We start from the raw sequence: 22,819 nt of genomic DNA, 5'->3' as shown, positions 1-22,819 counted from the left end.
CCAACTTGCTCGACCCGAGCATTTTAGTACTCGCCCATCACTACTTCTCAGCTGAGAATGTGGCAAACGGATCACACATGAACAGCACACGGATCAATGGAAGGAACTGTGGCCTGATGTCCCAATGCAAAAAATGCCACAACGAACGCTCTTGTGATCCATTGTACAGATCAGACACGTCCATTACGCTCTTGTCCGAGTAAGAAAAGTAGATCCCTATTGATTTGTAAAGGATCCACTGCACCTAATAGAAAAATGTATGTGGCTTTGTAGCATTTTTCATTGTTGAATTGAAATGGATACTATATACAAGCATAACAGGGACAGACAGATGAAAATCCATTTGATAATAGGACAGAAATGGACAAGTTTTCACACTGTGTCTGGACCTGACCGATAGCTGGTCATTAGGTGCATGACCGTCATAGTATCACAGTCAGAGCCATAGATGGGGAGAGTCTGGCAGAAAGTCGCCATTAGTATTTCCTCCAAAGCCACTCCTTACCAGGAGGTAATAGGCATGAAATCCTCTATACATCACAGAACAGATGTATTATTATTACACCTGGCTGAATCTCTGCTTACAGCTTTATACCATACACTGACTCGATGGCGGATGCCCTCAACAAACATGGCTCCCGCAGCCTCAGGGCGCACATAATACATTCATGGCGTGCCGGAAGTGACGTTAGGCAGCGTGCTGGAAAGATGTCCGACGAAAAGCTGAGAAGAGATCTGATAGCTTTGGGCTTTACACCGGGGCCCATCACAGACGGCACCCGCAAAGTGTTGGAGAAGAAGCTTGTGAAGTTACGTGCCGAGGCGAAGAAAGAGCAAAACAGGAGGCGGAGCCGGCGCCAGGAGACACCAAGTGACAGTGACGAGGGGGACGGTGACATCCCTGACAGCAGGTCCGTAGGGTCTAGCAGGCACACGAGCGACATCCAGGAGAGCAGGTCCTTAGGGTCTAACAGGCCCAGAAGTGACATCCCTGAGAGCAGGTCACAATATACCAGTGACATCCAGGAGAGAAGGTCCTTAGGGTCTCATGGGTACACAAGTGACATCCCTGAGAGCAGGTCCTTAGGGTCTCATGGGTACACAAGTGACATCCCTGACAGCAGGTCCGTAGGGTCTAGCAGGCACACGAGCGACATCCAGGAGAGCAGGTCCTTAGGGTCTAACAGGCCCAGAAGTGACATCCCTGAGAGCAGGTCACAATATACCAGTGACATCCCTGAGAGAAGGTCCGTAGGATCTCACAGGTACACAAGTGACATCCCTGAGAGCAGGTCACAATATACCAGTGACATCCAGGAGAGCAGCTCGTTTGGATCTATTAGGTACACAAGTGACATCCCTGAGAGCAGGTCCTTGGGATCTCACAGGTACACAAGTGACATCCCTGAGAGAAGGTCCTTAGGGACTCACAGTTATACAAGTGACATCCCTGAGAGCAGGTCCTTAGGGTCTCACAGTTATACAAGTGACATCCCTGAGAGCAGGTCCTTAGGGTCTCACAGTTATACAAGTGACATCCCTGAGAGCAGGTCCTTAGGGTCTCACGGGTATACAAGTGACAACCCTGAGGGCAGGTCCTTAGGATTTCACAGGTATGCAAGTGACATCCCTGAGAGAAGGTCCTTAGGGTCTCACAGTTATACAAATGACAACCCTGAGGGCAGGTCCTTAGGATCTCACAGGTATACAAATGACAACCCTGAGGGCAGGTCCTTAGGATCTCAGAGGTATACTAGTGACATCTCTGAGAGCAGGTCCTTTGGATCTTCTGACGGCAGGTCTTTAGGATCTCACAAGTACACAAGTGATATCCTTGGCTTTAATAGCTATCCAGTTGATGAGCTGAGGTCCAGACGCTTAGGTGACCGCAGCAGAGACACAAGTGCATATATCTCCAATAGTAGGACTGCTATTGATGCCGTGTCTCACAAGTCTCCTCTTGACCTACGGCAAGAAAATGCTTTACATCTGAAACCACTTTGGTCCAAAAATTTGGAGTTTTACCTGTCAAGACTGTTGCGGGTGCTGTGTGTGATCCTGGTTCTGGTCTTCACTGGTATCCTAATTGTTAAGAGTGGCGTCTTGTCTACATCACAGGACAATGGCGGTAAGTTCAGTGGTGGAAAGAAACACGGTTTTGTATCCAGCATGTTTCCTTGCATGCAATTTTCATTTACAGAATGTTTAATTTACAGCCATGTAAGGTATGTAGCACCATTTAATTACGGAGCTCGGGGCACCCTTGGTGTGGCCAAGAGACTGGGTGCATCGCTCTGCCCACAGCTTTAGCAGGCCCTCGCCTCTGTCACTGGTGATTGATAGTACTGACTTGCCTGAGTGTTTTCTGCCGACATTGCTTTCTCCAGGTAAGCCGCTATGGTCAGTCAGCATTGACGTAGGCAGGGGAATGCCAAACCAGGGGGCAGAAGGGTGCGCCAAGCAGCCTAATTAGCATATCCAGTAAACTTCACTTTCTGCAGAATGGAGACAGCAAGTGGAACATTAAGGCTATGTGCACATGTATAATAGTCCGCAGCGGATTAGATAAATCTGCAGGGCAAAAACGCTGCGTTTTTGCTACAGATTTACCGCGGTTTTTCTGCACATTTCACTGTGGTTTTACAACTGCGATTTTCTATTGGAGCAGCTGCAAAACCGCTGCGGAATCCGCAGAAAGAAGTGACATGCTGCGGAATGTAAACCGCTGCGTTTCTGCGCGTTTTTTCCGCAGCATGTGTACAGCGATTTTTGTTTCCCATAGGTTTACATTGTACTGTAAACTCATGGGAAACTGCTGCGGATCCACAGCTTCGGAAACACTGCGGACCCGCAGCAAAATCCGCATTGTGTGCACCTAGCTTAAGGCTGTTATTTGGGGCCTTTGAGCACATTTTATACTGCCAGTTTGGACTCCCCTTAAAGAGGCTGCAGCGTTTTTCACAAGTAGTGCACAATGGAGCATTTGTCTAGGCCTGGTGTAGCCGCGGCACTAGAATCTCTCGCACCCATAGGCCTCTGGTCTAGGAACAGACACTTTAATCCAGTAACTGAACGATGGTTTGAAAACTAGTTGTGACCACGATATCCATCGGAGCCGTATTTTCAGCTGTTCCCCTCTGGCTAGTCTGCCATCTTATGTCTCCCCACTGCTGCCCAGATGACAATGTGACTGCTGCTGCCAATCGCTACACTCAGGAGATCTGGAAGTTGCTCGATGCCATACAGTGAGTGACTCACAATTGGAATCTATTGGAAAAAAGCAAATAAATGTGAATTCGTACTGGAAACCACTGTTTGGAATAGCTCAGTGGACTGCAGTTTCCAAACGGCAGTATTTGCTTAATGCATACTTTTTTCTTAATTGTATGATTTGTTTTTTAACTGGATTCCTATGGGGACAAGCATTGCTCCAGCGATGTCGGTGCTGGCTGCCGGTGTTCACATGTTGTAACAATCAGCGGCTGCTGACTGGGTACAGCTCTCACATGACATCACTATGACTTAGTGCCAACATCGTTGGGACACCGCTGGTCCGGGAGGTGAGTATAGGCTGTTCTTATTACACATGGGACATGGTTTCATTTAAGTAGGCGTTGTCCAAGAAAAGAGCATCATCTTTAAAGGGAATCTGTCAGCAGTTTTTTGCTTTGCAATCTGAGAGCAACCTGATGTAAGGGAAGAGACCTTGATTTACACTGACAGAACTTATGAGGCTGTGTCTCTGTTTCATTAAAGTCAGTGTTTTATCAGCAGGAGATTATCCCTACCAGACTAGGTGACAAGTGCTTCTTAGTCAACTGCTCTGTGTAACCCCTTCCCAGCCACTGATCACAGCTTTCTGTTAAAGTACAGTGTACACTGAAAGCTGTCAGTGTTGTTCAGAGCTTCACATACCGAGAATTGCTAGATCTGTAGCAGATAAGACAGTGATTGTATCAAAATGACATCAAAAAGATCAGAATTGCGGTCTCTGCACTCACCTCATGCTGCCCTTACATTACATAGCAACAAGCTGCTGATAGATTCCCTTTAAAGGGTTAGCTAAATTGAGGTGTGAACATGGCCTACGTAGCAAACAGGCCTCTCCTCCAGCTGCCAGGCACCACTGACCTGGATGCTGGGCAGAGTCCTACGAATCGATCCGCTCATCTCTACTTAGTACTTTTCTGTTCTGTCCATTCTGCTGCTGACATGTATGTGTGGAATAGATGGGTGAGCCAGAGCTCCTCTACTTTCTGTTTTTGTCCTCCTTCAAACATCTGTTTTTTTTTCGTAGATGCCACACGTAGCCATTGTAACCTATGAGGTTGCTCACATGTCTGTGTTTTTACATCAATGTCAGCTGCAGGCCCCTGATTTACTGGTACTGCGGTGCAGAGACATGGTCTCTGCGCCACAGTACATTTCAATTGAATGTGCATCCAAGGATGCTGAAACGATAAAATGGTATTGGTGACCCCTGGACCGGGCCACCATTGTCACAGGGAGCTGCGATTCCTGTGGGCCACTTGTTTCAGACTTCTGATGTAGACCGTTAGGGAAAGACAGCTAACTGCATGTGTTCATTGGCCAAATAACCATGTCTCTAAATCTTGTGGCATTTGAACGATGGGTACCATTTTAGATGCATTCAGTTAGATACTTTTGCTTGCAGTTAACTTTGACCAAGGTTTCAGAGTTATGACTTCTTCACTATCCTCATTAGGAAAGGCAAGGTGATAAAATCCAGCCTTCTCGGACATTGTGCCAAAAAACAGTATCCATGGGTTCTTCTAAGCAGCTGCCTAACATTCTGAAAATGAAAATTGTGCAGGCCCACAAATCAGGAGAAAGTTATAAAAGATGGCAAAGTGGTTTCAAGTTGCCCTTTCCTCAATTCGAAATGTAATTAAAGGGAACCTGTCACCCCGTTTTTTCAAGAAGAGCTAAAAATAGCGTTAAATAGGGGCAGAGCTGGGCTTTACATTAGTGTATTTTGGAGCCTTTATTCCCCACCTATGCTGCCAAAATACCTTTGTAAAGTCGCCGTTTTGGGCTGTCACTCACACTGGTCAGGTCATATGTTAGGGCAGTGAGAATCTGGAATTGCTTGCCTGAGGAGGTGGTGATGGCGAACTCAGTCGAGGGGTTCAAGAGAGGCCTGGATGTCTTCCTGGAGCAGAACAATATTGTATCATACAATTATTAGGTTCTGTAGAAGGACGTAGATCTGGGGATTTATTATGATGGAATATAGGCTGAACTGGATGGACAAATGTCTTTTTTCGGCCTTACTATCTATGTTACTATATGGGCGTGGTAACAGCGCTGTTTCTCCCCCAGATCTCCGTTGGTGGCGTAGTGGTGTGCACATGTCCAAGTGGCGAATCCACTGCGCAGCTCGAAGGAAAATAGCTCGATCTGCGGTATTCAGCCGTTTATCTGTGGGCTCGGCCATCTTTGTGAGTTCGCATCTCGGCTGCAGGAAAATGGCCGCCGCGATCTCCATCTGCGCACGCGCGGCTTTCCGCGGCCATTTTCCTGAAGCTCCGGGAAGCCGAGAAGAACCATCTGCGCACGTGCAGCCTCACAAAGATGGCCGCGCCCACCGATAAACGGCTGAATAGCGCAGATCACGCTATTTTCCTTGAAGCTGCGCAGTGGATTCGCCACTTGGACATGCGCACACCACTACGCCACCAACGGAGATCTGGGGGAGAAACACCGCTGTCACCACGCCCATATGACCTGACCAGCGTGAGTGACAGCCCAAAACGGCGACTTTACAAAGGTATTTCGGCAGCATAGGTGGGGAATAAAGGCTCCAAAAATACACTAATGTAAAGCACAGCTCTGCCCCTATTTAACGCTATTTTTAGCTCTTGAAAAAATGGGGTGACAGGTTCCCTTTAAGAAATGGCAGTTACCTGCAACAGGGAGGTCAAGATAAGGTCTGGAAGACCAAGCATAACCTCAGTGGGAGCTGCTTGTAGGACTGCTAGAGGGGCAAATCAGAACCAAGGTTGTGGAGTCGGTATAAAATGGACTGACTTAGACTCCTAAAATATGTAATAAAATGGGTACAGTAGTTCAATGGAGAATGTGCTTGTGAAGAATATGGGAGATATAATTTCATGTTAATCATTTGTATCTTATCTGACAATCAGCTGTATGAACACCTAGCTCAGCGGGGGGGTGGTCAAGCCTCAGAAGACTGAGTGACAGATCTCACACCTTGAGTGAGCCAGCTAAGAGCAGGACAACACGTTGCTTGCAATATCATGCTTAAGCTGCCAAAGAACATTCGTGAAACATAATAAGGCGTTATGGAGATACTGTACGTCCTAGCCGTACATCGTGTATATATCAGAGATCTCCAGAACATGGTGAAGGCCTTGATGTGTTCTAGCACGTCAGGGAGGGGAGATACCTACAATGGCTAATAGTAACCAGATGGTCAGGATATGTTTAGTCTCATTACGTAGCAGGGGCCTGGTTGAATGCGATGTCTCCAAAACCGCCTTCCTAGGACCGTCCATCAGAGTTATGACTCCTCTTAGATTGTGGAGTTTTTAGCTGCTACAGGTAAGTGAAGTGGATTTAGGTTCAGCCCAAAGGGGATAATGGCTAGTGTAAGGCCATGTGGTCTCTCTGTTATGCATGAAAGGGGGTCACATTGAGTAACGTGCTCTGAAAGACATAGGAGCCAGTTGGCAGCCCATGTCCACTACAGCCCATGATCCATCTGCTTATATCTTTAGTCCTACCACTGTTACATTGTTGTAATGAAGTGTGGTGGCATGTCAGTGACTGCGTGGGCCACATCCTCTCACTCCTCATGCCTCTGGGACCGTGTGGACAGGACCAAGCTGACTGTACATGTCCTCAGGGGGTGCGGAAGGTCACGTTGGTGAGAGTGGGATACAGCATTACGTGATCCATTTGACGTAATAGTAACATCAGGGAGGGTGGCGAGGAGATTTGGGAAAGTTATGAAATGATTTATAAATTCCTGTTCAATTTCTGATATAAGGGGCTAGGACTTTAGTTGCGATGAATCTGTTCTACACTTCAGGCCTTCTTCACAAGTCCGTTTTGTATGTCCATATGCAGTCCATTTTTTACGGACCGCAAATAATGAGATGCACACACCCATTGTATTCAATGTTGATGCGCACATGTCAGATTTTTCAAAACCACAGTCTGTGTTCGTGTGAAAAAACCCGTAGACACATCAGGTTTTTTGTCGCAGCACGGACAAAATGTGTGCTGCACACGTGCTCACTGATGACACATGGATGACATCCGTGTGTCATCAGCATGACAAGTACCAGCGCCTGGAAACAAGCTGTACAGTTCGCCTTGCTTCCTTGCGCCGACCGGCTGCTTAAGGCAGCTCTCATGATTGTCTCATGGTCGCACTGATGTCAACGCGACCAGGAGACATTGACATGAGTTGTACTCAGCAGCAGGATTGTACCTCATGTATAAAGTAATGAAATAAAAAAAAAAAAAAAGGCCGTGGGCTCCCACTGGTAACTGGCAAGTGGGAAGAGCAAGGCTAAGCGCCAGATTTGGTGATCTTATGGACGCACCATTTCTGGGGCAGCTGAGGGCTGATGTTGGTAGTCTGACTGGGGGCAATACATCTGACCTTTTCCCAGGCTATTAATATCAACCCACAGCTGTCTATTTAGCCTTTGCTCATTTGAATTTAAAGGGGGATCCTGGATAATTTTTTTTCCTCTCTGGGGTCAACCATAAATTCACCGGTAAAGCCTAAGCAATCAGCTGTAAGTCGTTCATAATAGCCCGAAAACCTTTGAGGTAAAGCCCTTTGCCTCAGGTTGTTAACATGAGCCCCCAGCCGTGGGCTTTCCCTCTGCTGGTTCTGAAAATTGCACAGGAGCTCATGCTGTTTTTATTTAATTATTTATTGGTGAGTTCAACTCCCATCATTGTCTCCCGGTCAGACTGAGATCAGCGACCGAACTATGGCACTTATTCTGTGGTGCTGGTGCATGGATATAACATACTGACACAAGGACAGTAAACATGGACAAACGGACTGCACATGGATGTCACATATGCACACACGGACCACGGATCTTACCAGTACTGTTTTTTCCTGTGCAGGAATCATCAGAATGTGTGAAAGAGTACATGCTCAGAAGTGAGGCATGTATGATGGAGTTGGAGTCAGCGAAACTGAGGAGTCAGAGGTTTGTCTTAAAGACTCCACAGCCCTGATCAGAATCCCTGATTGACTGCAAAAGATCTTCAGAAAGATTTAGGAGACTCTGGAATTGAAAAGAGAATGGATAATGATCATAAACACAAGTTAAAATCCACAATAGACTACCTCAAAAGGCGCAAGCTGAAGCTTTTACAATGGTCTTCAGTCCCCTGATCTGAACATTATTGAAAATCTGTGGCCAGGCTGCAAAATATCAGTGCATGCAATATGACTCTAGAATCTCACAGAACTGGATGAATTTTCCAATGAAGAATTGATGAAAATCTTTTGAACAAGAATTGAAAGACTCCTGTCTGGCTATAATAGTTTTTATCCTTTCAAAATGAGGGCACTATTAGGTACTAACAATGCAGGGTTGCATATACACACACACACCCACACCCTCTGGCAAAAATTAAGAGACCACTGCACGGTTTTATAAAAAATCAGCTTCTCTACATGTCAGACAGCCATTCCATTCCAGTGTCAGTTGAATTCCAACCAGAGTACACTCGTCTGAAGTGAAGATATTGTTTAATGTTGAGAATTTCATAAAATCCTGAAAGGCTGAGAATTTCCCACCACCCAACCCACATGAGCTCAGCAAAGGGGGGGGGGGGTGTTGTGGGTGTAACCCACATCCGGCTAAAAGGTCAAGGCGAATTATCTGTCTTCATGAAGAGAGATACATAAGTGTATGCATTATTGATCTCACTGGTTGTTTTTCAAAGTGCTCAGCGCTAAGCCGAATCAGCTCTGTGATCAGGTAGTAAGTTTCTTTATTAATCCTGTATATTTTATGTAATTGTATGTGCGGTATTGTTTTGTCCCATTTGTGAGATTTTTTGTTTGTTTATTTTTTTTATTAATACTGTCTTTTGCCCTGGCTTAAATATAAAATGTAAGTTCTGTTCCTTTTGTCCTGTAAACCGCACCCCAAAGCCATACGTTACCAAATCCAGGTGCCCTGTCTACCTGCATAAAAATAACTTCTCTGAGACTTAACCAGTACGGCCCTCTCCCAGTGACTGAGGCGGGAACACTGCTAGGAGAATAAAGCTCATATTCTCCCCGCAATGTTAGGCTTCTTGCAGGCGTCAGGCAGCATAATAACTCTTATTAACCTGCAAATAAGCTTAATATCTGCAGGTTAGTAGCGTTTTTCTGCTGACAAGTTCCCTTTAAGGCAGCTGTTAGACAACCACAACACCTGTTGTTCAGCAATCCCTGCATGTGTTGCAGCTGTCTAACAGCCACCAGACTTGCATCTGCGTGGGCTCGCTCATCATATTCAAGCACGCCCAAAATACTCGGATAACACCTTACCCAAGCTTTACTTGCCCGTTGCTTTCTCATACATATTTATCTGCGGCCATTTCCCCTACCCTAACAATTGTCCCCGGAGAAGGCCCTGGAAGGTGGACATGCCAAACACTGTACAGCCGGGTCACATCACATCCTCAACATGCAACAATGTCTATGTCATTGAGACTATCCTCTTAATATATTGCAATCACCATATTATACAGCACTGTGTACTTATAATTGCTCATTTTGCCTCTCTTCCATTAGGTCTATGACATCATGTGATTAAAGAAAAAAAAAGAGAGGAAGGATGCAGGGTGGGGGGGACAAGCGCACATAGGGGGATCTTGAAAAGTACAGATGAGAAGGGAGTTATGGGGGTGGTCGCCTGCAAGGGTCCTGACTACTGACTGCCCATGGATATTACCGCCGCTGCAGTCCAGTCAGCAGAGGACGGCGAACCCTTTTGCATATCGAGTAGTAGAAAAAGTAGATTGACGTCTCAGAGTAGACCGCGCTGCTGTATGAAGGAAGCCGGTCGAGAGTGGAATAGCAATTTCATAGTTTACTTTTACTCGTTTTGTGCGATAATAGAAGACAAAAAAAAAAAAACACTACATAGCACATTTATTGTATGTCTTAACTATATTTTTGTCCAAATATTAGTCTCTTTACAATGTTAACCATTTGTTCACACCCAGGTGGGCGGTTCCCCTTTTTTAAGTGTTGGTGTTTTTTTCCCTCAGTACTTAAACCCTTTCCCGACATACTAATTGTGCTATGTAGTTTGATTTTGAAAAAAAGCTTGGTGCGAGAATGAAACTCGTACAAATAAAAACTATGAAGTTGCTACTGTACTGTGGAACGGCATCCTTCACACAGCAGCGCAGAATACTCTGGAATGCAAAATCTCCTTTTTCGCTAATCATGTAATAAGGCCTCTTTCACACTTCTGTCTTTTGTCATCGAAATCCGTCGAGTTTTGAAAAAACAGGATCCTGCAAATTTTTCTGCAGGTTCCTGTTTTTTCCCATAGACTTGTATTAGCAACGGATTGTGACGGATGGCCATCCGTTTCATCCGTCATGCACTGGACCTCTCTCTTTCTCTCTCTCTCTTTCTCTTTCTCTTTTTCTCTTTCTTTCTCTTTTTCTCTCTTTCTTTCTCTTTTTCTCTCTTTCTTTCTCTTTTTCTTTCTCGCTCTTTCTCTCTTTCCCTCTCTCTTTCCCTCTCTTTCTTTCCCTCTCTTTCTTTCCCTCTCTTTCTTTCCCTCTCTTTCTTTCCCTCTCTTTCTTTCCCTCTCTTTCTTTCCCTCTCTTTCTTTCCCTCTCTTTCTTTCCCTCTCTTTCTTTCCCTCTCTTTCTTTCCCTCTCTTTCTTTCCCTCTCTTTCTTTCCCTCTCTTTCTTTCCCTCTCTTTCTTTCCCCCTCTTTCCCCCTCTTTCCCCCTCTTTCCCCCTCTTTCCCCCTCTTTCCCCCTCTTTCCCCCTCTTTCCCCCTCTTTCCCCCTCTTTCCCCCTCTTTCCCCCTCTTTCCCCCTCTTTCCCCCTCTTTTCCCCTCTTTTCCCCCTCTTTCCCCCCTCTTTCCCCCCTCTTTCCCCCTCTTTCCCCCTCTTTCCCCCTCTTTCCCCCTCTTTCCCCCTCTTTCCCCCTCTTTCCCCCTCTTTCCCCCTCTTTCCCCCTCTTTCCCCCTCTTTCCCCCTCTTTCCCCCTCTTTCCCCCTCTTTCCCCCTCTTTCCCCCTCTTTCCCCCTCTTTCCCCCTCTTTCCCCCTCTTTCCCCCTCTTTCCCCCTCTTTCCCCCTCTTTCCCCCTCTTTCCCCCTCTTTCCCCCTCTTTCCCCCTCTTTCCCCCTCTTTCCCCCTCTTTCCCCCTCTTTCCCCCTCTTTCCCCCTCTTTCCCCCTCTTTCCCCCTCTTTCCCCCTCTTTCCCCCTCTTTCCCCCTCTTTCCCCCTCTTTCCCCCTCTTTCCCCCTCTTTCCCCCTCTTTCCCCCTCTTTCCCCCTCTTTCCCCCTCTTTCCCCCTCTTTCCCCCTCTCGCGCTCTCTTTCCCTCTCTCCCTCTTTCCCTCTTTCCCTCTTTCCCTCTCTTTCTTTCCCTCTCTTTCTTTCCCTCTCTTTCTTTCCCTCTCTTTCTTTCCCTCTCTTTCTTTCCAACTCTTTCCCCCTCTTTCCCCCTCTTTCCCCCTCTTTCCCCCTCTTTCCCCCTCTTTCCCCCTCTTTCCCCCTCTTTCCCCCTCTTTCCCCCTCTTTCCCCCTCTTTCCCCCTCTTTCCCCCTCTTTCCCCCTCTTTCCCCCCTCTTTCCCCCCTCTTTCCCCCTCTTTCCCCCTCTTTCCCCCTCTTTCCCCCTCTTTCCCCCTCTTTCCCCCTCTTTCCCCCTCTTTCCCCCCCTCCTCTTGTCCCCCTGCTTTCCCCCCTCTTTCCCCCTCTTTCCCCCTCTTTCCCCCTCTTTCCTCCTCGTCCCTCTTTCCCCCTCTTTCCCCTCTCTTTCCCCCTCTTTCGCCCCTCTTTCCCCTCTTTCCCCCTCTTTCCCCCTCTTGTCCCCGTTCCCTCTTTCCCCCTCTTTCCCCCTCTTTCCCCCTCTTGCCCCCTCTTTCCCCCTCTTTCCCCCTCTTCTCTTTCCCCCTCTTTCCCCCTCTCTCTCGCGCTCTCTTTCCCTCTCTTCCCTCTTCCCCCTCTCCTCGCCTTCCCTCTTTCCCCTCCTGCTCTCTTTCCCTCTCTCTCTCTTTCCCTCTTCTCTCTTCTCTCTCTCTCCCTTCCCTCTTTCCTCTCTCTCTTCCCTCTCTCTCTTTCCCTCTCTCTCTTTCCCTCTCTCTCTTTCCCTCTCTCTCTTGCCCCTCTCTCTCTTGCCTCTCTCTCTCTTGCCCTCTCTCTCTTGCCCCCTCTCTCTCTTGCCCTCTCTCTTGCCCTCTCTCTTGCCCTCTCTCTCTTGCCCTCTTGCCCTCTCTCTTGCCCTCTCTCTCTTGCCCTCTCTCTCTTGCCCTCTCTCTCTCTTGCCCTCTCTTTCTCTCGCGCTCGCTCTCTCTCTCGCCCTCCCGGCTACTTTCACACTAGCTTCGTTTTGAAAACGTCGCAATGCGTCGTTTAGGTGAAACAACGCATCCTGTAAAATTGCTTGCAGGATGCGTTTTTTTTTCTCCATTGACTAACATTAGCGACGCATTGCGACACTTTGCCACACGTCGCAACCGTTGTGCGATGGTTGCGGCGGACTGTCGGCTGCAAAAAACGTTACATGTAAAGTTTTTTGCTGCCAACGGTCCGCCATCTCCGACCGTGCATGCGCGACCGGAACTCCGCCCCCACCTCCCTGCACCTCACAATGGGGCAGTGGATGCACTGGAAAAATGTATCTGCTAGCATTCACTGCTAGCATCGGTACGTCGGCCCGATGCACTGCGACGGGCCGAGTACGACGCTAGTGTCAAAATAGCCTTACCCGAGCACGTTCGCTCATCACTACTTGCAAAATTTCTTCTATTCCATGTGGAAAAATTAACATGCAAGATATGTAGAAAGTTTGTAGTTTTTATGTGGATGTTAGCACAGAATCTTAACCAAAATTTGCATACAAATCCTAAACCTTTAACAGCCCCCTGGTTTGGATGTTTATCCTAGCCATTAATGCAAAGATCTAATTGACAGTCTAGAAGGGAGGAAACATAAGGTTTCTTGGTGTGAGGCTATGTTCACATGTCCAGCAATGAGCCGTTAGAAGGGATCCTGCAGATATTCATTAGGAAAAAAGCTATGCTGACACCTTTTTTTAGTCCATTATTCACAAACTGATCTATTTTATTTATTTTTTTTAATTGGTGTCAATGCGCAATAGAGCCATTAATGCGTCATCCGTTGACATCTATTTGGCCGGGTTCACATTGGGTTATGGTGGCATGTTAAACGGACTACGTTACACCGTGGCATAACGCGGTGTAACATAGTCCGTTAACACCGCCATTGAAAGCAATGTCAGACGCATCGCTAGCGCACGCCCACAATGTGCCGTCATTGAGTGACGGATCCTGAGACGCGGGCTGCAGCGTTTCCGAGTCCGTCACTTCTAGCGCAGATAGAGCTAGCAGATGCTCTATCTGTGCTAGCGCGATGCAAACGTCGGCAATTGTGTTACAGCAGCCCGTTAGCGTATGTGCTGAACGGGCTGCTGCTAGCGTAGTGTGAACCTGGCCTTACAGATTCAGCAAGAAAACAGCTACATAGATGGCATCTAATAGACATTAATCCTTATATATTTTGTTTTGCAGAAAAACTTCTTCCTGCTGACTGCGAAGGCAAAAAAGATCCGGTAACTGTATTTTTTTTTTAATGGATTTCTTCTTTATTTAGTTTCTATGAGAACGTATGTAATTTTTATCTATCTGCACATCTTTGCAAATTACTGCCTGTCCAAGTATAACCAGTGTAACCGTGATGCATTCACAATAAATTCTAATACCCATACTTTATGCCAGTGTTTTGTGTACTGGCGGTTTCTGCTATGTAAATAGCATTAGGGTGTTGTCGTCTTTTTTTCACAAGCAGCCATTATCCGTGAAGGAACAACTTTTATTTTTCCTTAGCTGTTTAATGGAAGTTGAAACTTAACACCCATCGTTTAGCTTTATTCTACACCAGTCTACTTTACTTCACCTATCGCTTATCTTTACTTTAGAGCAATCTACTTTACTTCAACTATCATTTAGCTTTCTTTCTTCACCAATCTACTATACTCCGCCTATCGGCTATCTTTACTTTCGACCAATCTACTTAAACCACCTATCATTTAGCTTTATTTTACACCAACCTGTGTGCCCAAATGGTGCTTGCATAGGTGTCTTTATGAACATGTTGCTCTCCTTTTAAGCCAAGCCCACTTCCCACAAAAGCAAATCCTATTTATTTTGTTTTAAACACATTTATAGGTTTAAAACTAGATGAAACGTTATTTGGCACCATTTTGGGCTGCAGTTGCGCCCCGATATATGAAGTTTGCCCCTTTTGTGCCATTATCTTAACACTATTCTTGCATGACTATACGGTTACGTGGACCACAGAGTAATGACGAAATCTATGTACAATACAAAATCTAATGGAGATCTGTATTATAAAGTAGTCTAGTCATCAGTCTGGGACATGAATCTGATGTTTCACAAAACCAGCAGCAGAGGACAGAGTGAAAAAATACAAATGGGTTACAAAGAAAACAATTTTCCTTGCAAAATTTATGTTAACATGTTAATTTTTCATAGCTGTCCAGTAATCCAAAATACTTTATAATCAATCATCTATCAATGTCTGTCAGTGCCAGATTTTAAGGCTATGTGCGCACGTTGAGTATTTGCTTGCAGTTTTTGCCACGTTTTTTGTATGCCTTTTGCATGCATTTTTGTATAGCAATGAAGGCTTTTTTGAGCTAAATAAAGATATTTAAAAAAGTTTTGTGATGTAATTTCTTGTTTCAATACCACTTTTTTTCATGCTGATACAGTAGTAGGGCTTGGTTTCAGCAGCTGTCATTGACACCTAGCTGTAGGCTTAAGGTACCGTCACACATAACGATATTGTTAACGATATCGTTGCTTTTTGTGACGTAGCAACGATATCGTTAACAAAATCGTTATGTGTGACAGCGACCAACGATCAGGCCCCTGCTGGGAGATCGTTGGTCGCTGGGGAAAGATCAGAACTTTATTTTGTCGCTGATCTCCCGCTGACATCGCTGGATCGGCGTGTGTGACGCCGATCCAGCGATGTCTTCACTGGTAACCAGGGTAAATATCGGGTTACTAAGCGCAGGGCCGCACTTAGTAACCCGATGTTTACCATGGTTACCGTTGTGAAAGTAAAAAAACAAACACTACATACTTACATTCTGGTGTCTGGTCACATCCCTCGCCTTCAGTTTCCCGCACTGACTGAGCGCCGGCCGTAAAGCGCGCTGTGCAGCGGTGACGTCACCGCTCTGCTTTCCAGCCGGCGCTCAGTCAGTGCGGGAAGCTGAAGGCGAGGGACAGACACCGGAATGTAAGTATGCAGTGTTTGTTTTTTTACTTTTACAACGGTAACCAGGGTAAACATCGGGTTACTAAGCGCGGCCCTGCGCTTAGTAACCCGATGTTCACCCTGGTTACCCGGGGACTTCGGTATCGTTGGTCGCTGGAGAGCTGTCTGTGTGACAGCTCTCCAGCGACCAAACAGCGACGCTGAAGCGATCGACATCATTGTCTGTATCGCGGCAGCGTCGCTTAGTGTGACGGTACCTTTAGTAATGAGAAGGTGTCAACCTGATATGCTCATTACTAAGCCAATAAGTACACACAAACATACACATTGTCACCAGCCTATGTAGGAGCGTTAACAGAACTAACGTACATAGACTGTAACCAGCAACTGTTAATTTTAAAGAAAAATGAAACAAAAAAATTGGTCTCGCGTAATTTTAATTACCAGCAGAGGGAAAGCTGAGGACTGATGTTTATATTCTGGGAAGCAGCAAATACCCATAAAGGTTCCCAGGCTAGTTTACAGAGGGACCCCAGAAAAAAATTGACATAGTCCCCCAATAAAATCTAACCAGCAAAGGCTAGGCAGACAGCTGCGGGCTGAAATTAATAGCCCAGGAAGGGGCCATGGATATTGGCCCTTGCCAGACTGAAAACATCAGCTCTCAGCGCCCCAGAAAAGGCGCATCTATAAGATGCGCCAATTCTGGCAGTTAGCCTCTCTCTTCCCACTTGCCCTGTAGTGGTGGCAAGTGGGCTTCATATTTGTGGGGTTGATGTCACCTTTGTACGGTCATGTGACATCAAGCCCACAGGCTAGTAATGGAGAAGCTTCTATTAGACACCTATCCATTAGTAACCCCATAGTGATATTGTATAAAAGCACAGACACACAGAATAAAGTCCTTTATTTGAAATAATGACACAGACTCCTTAAACCCCTTTCTGACCTCGGACGGGATAGTTCGTCCGAGGTCAGATCCCCTGCTTTGATGCGGGCTCCGGCGGTGAGTCCACATCAAAGGCGGGACATGTCAGCTGTTTTGAACAGCTGACATGTGCCCGTAATAGGCGCGGGTCGGCGCTCACAGCACACCTGCAATTCTGCTACATAGCAGCAAACAGCAGATCGCTGCTATGTAGCAGAGGCGATCGTGTTGTGCCTGCTTCTAGCCTCCCATGGAGGCTATTGAAGCATAACAAAAGTAAAAAAAAAAAAAAAAGTTAAAAAAATGTGAAAAAAAATATAAAAGTTTAAATCACCCCCCTTTCGCCCCAATCAAAATAAATCAATAAAAAAAATATCAAATCTACACATATTTGGTATCGCTGCGCTCAGAATCGCCCGATCTATCAATTAAAAAAAAAAAAGCATTAACCTGATCGCTAAACAGCGTAGCGAGAAAAAAATTCGAAACGCCAGTATTACGTTTTTTTGGTCGCCGTGACATTGCATTAAAATGCAATAACGGGCGATCAGAAGAACGTATCTGCACCAAAATGCTATCATTAAAAACGTCATCTCGGCACATAAAAAATAAGCCCTCAACCGACCCCAGATCATGAAAAATGGAGACGCTACGGGTATCGGAAAATGGTGCAATTTTCTTTTTTTTTTTTTTAAGCAAAGTTTGGAATTTTTTTTCACCACTTAGGTAAAAAATAGCCTAGTCATGTTAGGTGTCTATGAACTCGTACTGACCTGGAGAATCATAATGACAGGTCAGTTTTAGCATTTAGTGAACCTAGCAAAAAAGCCAAACAAAAAACAAGTGTGGGATTGCACTTTTTTTTGCAATTTCACCACACTTGGAATTTTTTTCCCGTTTTCTAGTGCACGACATGCTAAAACCAATGATGTCGTTAAAAAGTACAACTCGTCCCGCAAAAAATAAGCCCTCACATGGCCAAATTGACGGAAAAATAAAAAAGTTATGGCTCTGGGAAGGAGGGGAGTGAAAAACGAACACGGAAAAATGAAAAATCCCAAGGTCATGAAGGGGTTAATAACCTTAAATAACCCCTTAGCGACTGCCGATACGCCTTTTAACGGCGGCCGCTAGGGTTGAGCGACCTTGACTTTTTTAGGGTCGAGCCGGGTTTCGCGAAACCCGACTATCTCAAAAGTCGAGGCGAGTGAAATCGGCCGATTTTTTTTTTTTTTTTTTTTTTTTTTCTCTCTCTCTCTCTCTCTCTCCCTCTCCCTCTCCCTCTCCCTCTCCCTCTCCCTCCCTCTCTCTCTCTCTCTCGCGCTCTCTCTCTCTCTCTCTCTCTCCCTCGCCCTCTCCCTCTCCCCCCCCCCCCCCTCCCCTGAAGCTGGTGTTACACAGTGCAAATCGCTACAGCGCACAAGCGACAACATGGCGATAGGCGTCCACGCCCCTAAGACCTATGTCATCACTCTGCCCACGCCCCTTCATTGGCTGAAAAAAATGGCGCCAAGCGCGTCATACGAAACGCGACTTTGGCGCGAAAGTCGCGTACCGCATGGCCGACCCCACACAGGAATCGGGTCGGGTTTCATGAAACCCGACTTTGCCAAAAGTCGGCGACTTTTGAAAATGAACGATCCGTTTCGCTCAACCCTAGCGGCCGCTAAGGGTACTTAAACCACAGCGCCGTTAATTAACGGCGCTGTGGAAAAAGTCCATAGCGCCCCCCAGAGGCCGATTTTCTCCGGGGTCTCGGCTGCCGAGGGTAGCCGAGACCCCAGAGAACATGATTCGGGGGTTTTTTAACCCACCCCGCATTTGCGATCGCCGGTAATTAACCGTTTACCGGCGACCGCAAAAAAAAAAAAAAAAAGTAAAGTGTAATTCTCTGTCCTCTGATGTGATCGCACATCAGAGGACAGAGAAATAGGGGGATTCGGGGACCCTAGCATACTCACCTAGGTCCCTGGATCCTCTTGCTGCTCCTCCTGGCCGCCGGCAGAAGAACATGGCGGACGCATGCCCAGTGCGCCCGCCATCTGTCTCCATCTGCCGGCCGGCAGGAGAACAGCAGTTGGGGCTAAAATTAGGGGTAGGGCTAGGGTTGGGGCCAAATTTAGGGTTAGGGTTGGGGCCAAATTTAGGGTTAGGGTTGGGGCTAAATTTAGGGTTAGGGTTGGGGCTAAACTTAGGGTTAGGCTTCTTTCACACTTACGTCGGTACGGGGCCGTCGCAATGCGTCGGCCCGACATACCGACGCACGTTGTGAAAATTGTGCACAACGTGGGTAGCAGCTGTAGTTTTTCAACGCATCCGCTGCCCAATCTATGTCCTGGGGAGGAGGGGGCGGAGTTACGACCACGCATGCGCGGTCAGAAATGGCGGATGCGACGTACAAAAAAACGTTTCATTGAACTTTTTTTGTGCCGACGCTCCGCCAAAACACAACTGATCCAGTGCACGACGGACGCGACGTGTGGCCATCCGTCACGATCCGTCGGCAATACAAGTCTATGGGCAAAAAACGCATCCTGCGGGCACATTTGCAGGATCCGTTTCTTGTCCAAAAGACGGATTGCGACAGAATGCCAAACGACGCAAGTGTGAAAGTAGCCTTAGGGTTAGGGTTGGGGCTAAAGTTAGGGCTAGGGTTGGGGCTAAAGTTAGGGTTAGAGCTGGGATTAGGGTTAGGGTTTGGATTAGGGTTGGTATTAGGGTTAGGGTTGGCATTAGGGTTACGCTTGGGATTAGGGTTAGGTTTGGGATTAGGGTTAAGGTTAGGGTTGTGATTAGGGGTGTATTGGGATTAGGGTTAGGTTTGAGGTTAGGGTTGAGATTAGGATTAGGGGTGTGTTGGATTTAGGGTTTTGATTAGGGTTATGGTTAGGGTTGACATTAGGGTTGTTTTGGGGTAAGGGTTGTGATTATGGTTAGGGTTAGTGATTAGGATTATGGATCAGGTTGGGATTAGGGTTAGGGGTGTGTTGGAGTTAGGGTTGGAGCTAGAATTGGGGGGTTTCCACTGTTTAGGTACATCAGGGGGTCTCCAAACACGACAGCCAATTTTGCGCTCAAAAAGTCAAATGGTGCTCCCTCCCTTCTGAGCTCTGCCGTGCGCCCAAACAGTGGGTTACCCCCACATATGGGGCATCAGCGTACTCGGGATAAATTGGACAACAACTTTTGGGGTCCAATTTCTCTTGTTACCCTTGTGAAAATAAAAACTTGGGGGCTACAAAATCTTTTTTGTGAAAAAACAAAAAATATTTTTTATTTTCACGACTCTGCATTCTAAACTTCTGTGAAGCACTTGGGCATTCAAAGTTCTCACCACACATCTAGATAAGTTCCTTGGGGGGGTCTAGTTTCCAAAATGGGGTCACTTGTGGGGGGTTTCCACTGTTTAGGCACATCAGGGGCTCTCCAAACGCGACATGGCGTCCAATCTCAATTCCAGCCAATTCTACATTGAAAAAGTAAAACGGCACTCCTTCTCTTCCAAGCTCTGCGGTGCGCCCTAACAGTTGTTTACCCCCACATATTGGGTATCAGCGTACTCAGAAGAAATTGCACAACAACTTTTGTGGTCTAATTTCTCCTGTTACCCTTGTGAAAATAAAAATTTGTGGGCAAAAAGATCATTTTTGTAGAAAAAATGCGATTTTTTTTTTTTTTTTTTTTTCACGGCTCTACGTTATAAACTTCTGTGAAGCACTTGGGGGTTCAAAGTGCTCACCACACATCTAGATAAGTTCCTTAAGGGGTCTAGTTTCCAAAATGGTGTCACTTGTGGGGAGTTTCCACTGTTTAGGCACATCAGGGGCTCTCTAAACGTGACATGGCGTCCGATCTCAATTCCAGCCAATTCTGCATTGAAAAAGTCAAACGGCGCTCCTTCACTTCTAAGTTCTGCGGTGCGCCCTAACAGTGGTTTATCCCCACATATGGGGTATTGGCGTATTCAGGAGAAATTGCATAACAAAATTTATGGTTACATTTCTGTTTTTACACTTGTGAAAATAAAAAAAATGGTTCTGAATTAAGATGTTTGCAAAAAAAAGTTAAATGTTCATTTTTTCCTTCCACATTGTTTCAGTTCCTGTGAAGCACGTAAAGGGTTAATAAACTTCTTGAATGTGGTTTTGAGAACCTTGAGGGGTGTAGTTTTTAGAATGGTGTCACACTTCATTATTTTCTATCATATAGGCCCCTCAAAATGACTTCAAATGTGATGTGGTCCCTAAAAAAAAATGGTGTTGTAAAAATGAGAAATTGCTGGTCAACTTTTAACCCTTATAACTCCCTAACAAAAAAAAATTTTGTTTCCAAAATTGTGCTGATGTAAAGTAGACATGTGGGAAATGTTATTTATTAACTATTTTTCGTGACATATCTCTCTGATTTAAGGGCATAAAAATACAAAGTTTGAAAATTGCAAAATTTTAAAAATTTTCGCCATATTTCCGTTTTTTTCATAAATAATCGCAAGTAATATCGAAGAAATGTTACCACTAACATGAAGTACAATATGTCACGAGAAAACAATCTCAGAATCAGCGGGATCCGTTGAAGCGTTCCAGAGTTATAACCTCATAAAGTGACAGTGGTCAGAATTGCAAAAATTGGCCTGGTCATTAAGTACCAAATTGGCTCTGTCACTAAGGGGTTAAACCATACTCACCGAAGGCCTAATCCACTGAAGCCAACGTCTCTTGCAACAAAAGTAAAATAATAAACCGCAATATTCCTCACCTGAGAAGATAATCCATCATGTCCCACAACGATCCTGATCACTTTGAGTTCAGTCACATCACTGATGATACTGCTCTCAAAGACAGCCAGCGATACACTGACAGGAGGTAATCGCTCCCGTAGTGTATCACTGATCTGCCGTGAGAGTTCATCAGCTGACCAACTCCGGTGATCTCCCTTACAGCATCGCTGCATGGGAAAGTTCTCACGCAGTGGTGCTGTAAGTGAGAACACCGGAGCTGATGAACTCCGGTGAACTCTCACAGCTGCACAGTGATACACTGTGGGAGTGATTACCTCCTGTCAGTAGATCGCCAGTGGCCGGGTAGAGCGGTCACATCTCCCGATGTTACTGTTCTAAACGTCAGATCGCCGTGGGACACTCGGATTACCTGGACTACGATGGAGAGGTGAGTATATGTTGGTTTATTATTTTACATTATTTCCTGGAGATGAGGGTGTTGGGGATTGGGCGTTATTGTGAGTATTTTTTTATTTTTTTTATTTGTGTATGTAATTTTTGTAATTTTACTTTTTTTTTTTTTTCTTTTAACTGTGAGCACAGGCATCAGCAGATGATGCTACATCTCTCATTAGCGGCACCTGCTTTCACTCTTATCAGTGACAGCAGACGTAGCCCGATGGGAGCAGTAGTCTCATCAGTCCACACCTGCAGGTCACAGTCACAGCTGCGGGATCACGCTGACATCTGCCAGCATGATCCTGCAGCACTGTGACCAACTGTCTTACTGGCGGTAGGGTTACTGCCGGTAAGAACCACCGTACCGGTCCTTTCCACTCTGTCACAACGGTGACAATGTTGGAAATGCCATAGCAAGCCAGTAAAACGCAAAACAAAAACTCCGCAAATCCACAAACATTTCTATACCTGCGTTTTTGCTGCGGATTTGACTGACTCCATTGAAGTCAATGGGTCCAGAAACGCACAAAGAATTGACATGCTGCAGAAAAAAACACAGTGCAAATACTCAAAGTAAATTTACTGATCATGTGCAGAGAACTTCATGATTGTCATTGAATTACGGTACCTTGCATAAGGATTCCATTGCGTTTGTGGCCCATTTCCGCATGGAAAAAACACAGCAAAAACGCATGGTGTGCACATAGCCTAAACCTTATGTCTATTGTTAATGTTCTTCATTTGAGAATTTAAATTCCCCATTGTTTTTGTTTCCTATTTATTAAAGCTAATTCTTCTATTTATCCTCCATTCTTTCTAGTTTTGCAAAGCCAAGCAAAAGGAAATTACTCTCCAAGTCTTGTCAGAATTGTATGATTTTTTGTCCTTGGAGGCCGGTACGTGTTGATTGTTTTTGTTGAAAAGAACCTTTTAATGATGTGCCATAGCAGCAAGCAATCTAGATCTGTAGCAGAAAGTTGCTGTAATGCTAAGTCTTGTCAGTAAGTGCTATTTAATGAGCAGTTACACCCCGAGCCCCTGCCAAATCTGAAATGGTGTAGTCACCATTGTCCATTTAAAGTTTACAATAAAGTCTTGCTTTGTGCTGATCTTTGAGCAGACTATACAAATTAGTTAAAGGGGTTGTCCACTACTTGCAATTAACCCCCCAATGTATCC

General features: G+C 45.8%; 1 protein-coding gene across 2 annotated transcripts in view; it reads left to right on the top strand.

The window, feature by feature from the left end:
- Positions 1-684: 684 nt before the first annotated feature.
- The window catches only part of LEMD2 (LEM domain nuclear envelope protein 2), an 87,639-nt gene continuing 65,504 nt past the window's right edge, over positions 685-22,819 (top strand). Inside the window, exons 1-4 of one of the 2 annotated variants that reach the window (XM_069756597.1) lie at positions 685-1,001; positions 1,215-2,128; positions 13,799-13,839; positions 22,461-22,536. In XM_069756597.1, the coding sequence (XP_069612698.1) occupies positions 709-1,001; positions 1,215-2,128; positions 13,799-13,839; positions 22,461-22,536 (1,324 nt within the window). In that variant the 5' untranslated portion in view covers positions 685-708. Of the gene's footprint in view, positions 2,129-13,798; positions 13,840-22,460; positions 22,537-22,819 lie in introns of both variants that reach the window. The other variant, XM_069756596.1, reaches the window with a different exon arrangement.

This window comes from Ranitomeya imitator, chromosome 3 (assembly GCF_032444005.1).
Source record: "Ranitomeya imitator isolate aRanImi1 chromosome 3, aRanImi1.pri, whole genome shotgun sequence".
NCBI lineage: Eukaryota > Metazoa > Chordata > Amphibia > Anura > Dendrobatidae > Ranitomeya > Ranitomeya imitator.
Note: the sequence above shows the minus strand (reverse complement) of the source record. Positions and strands in the feature narration are given on the sequence as shown.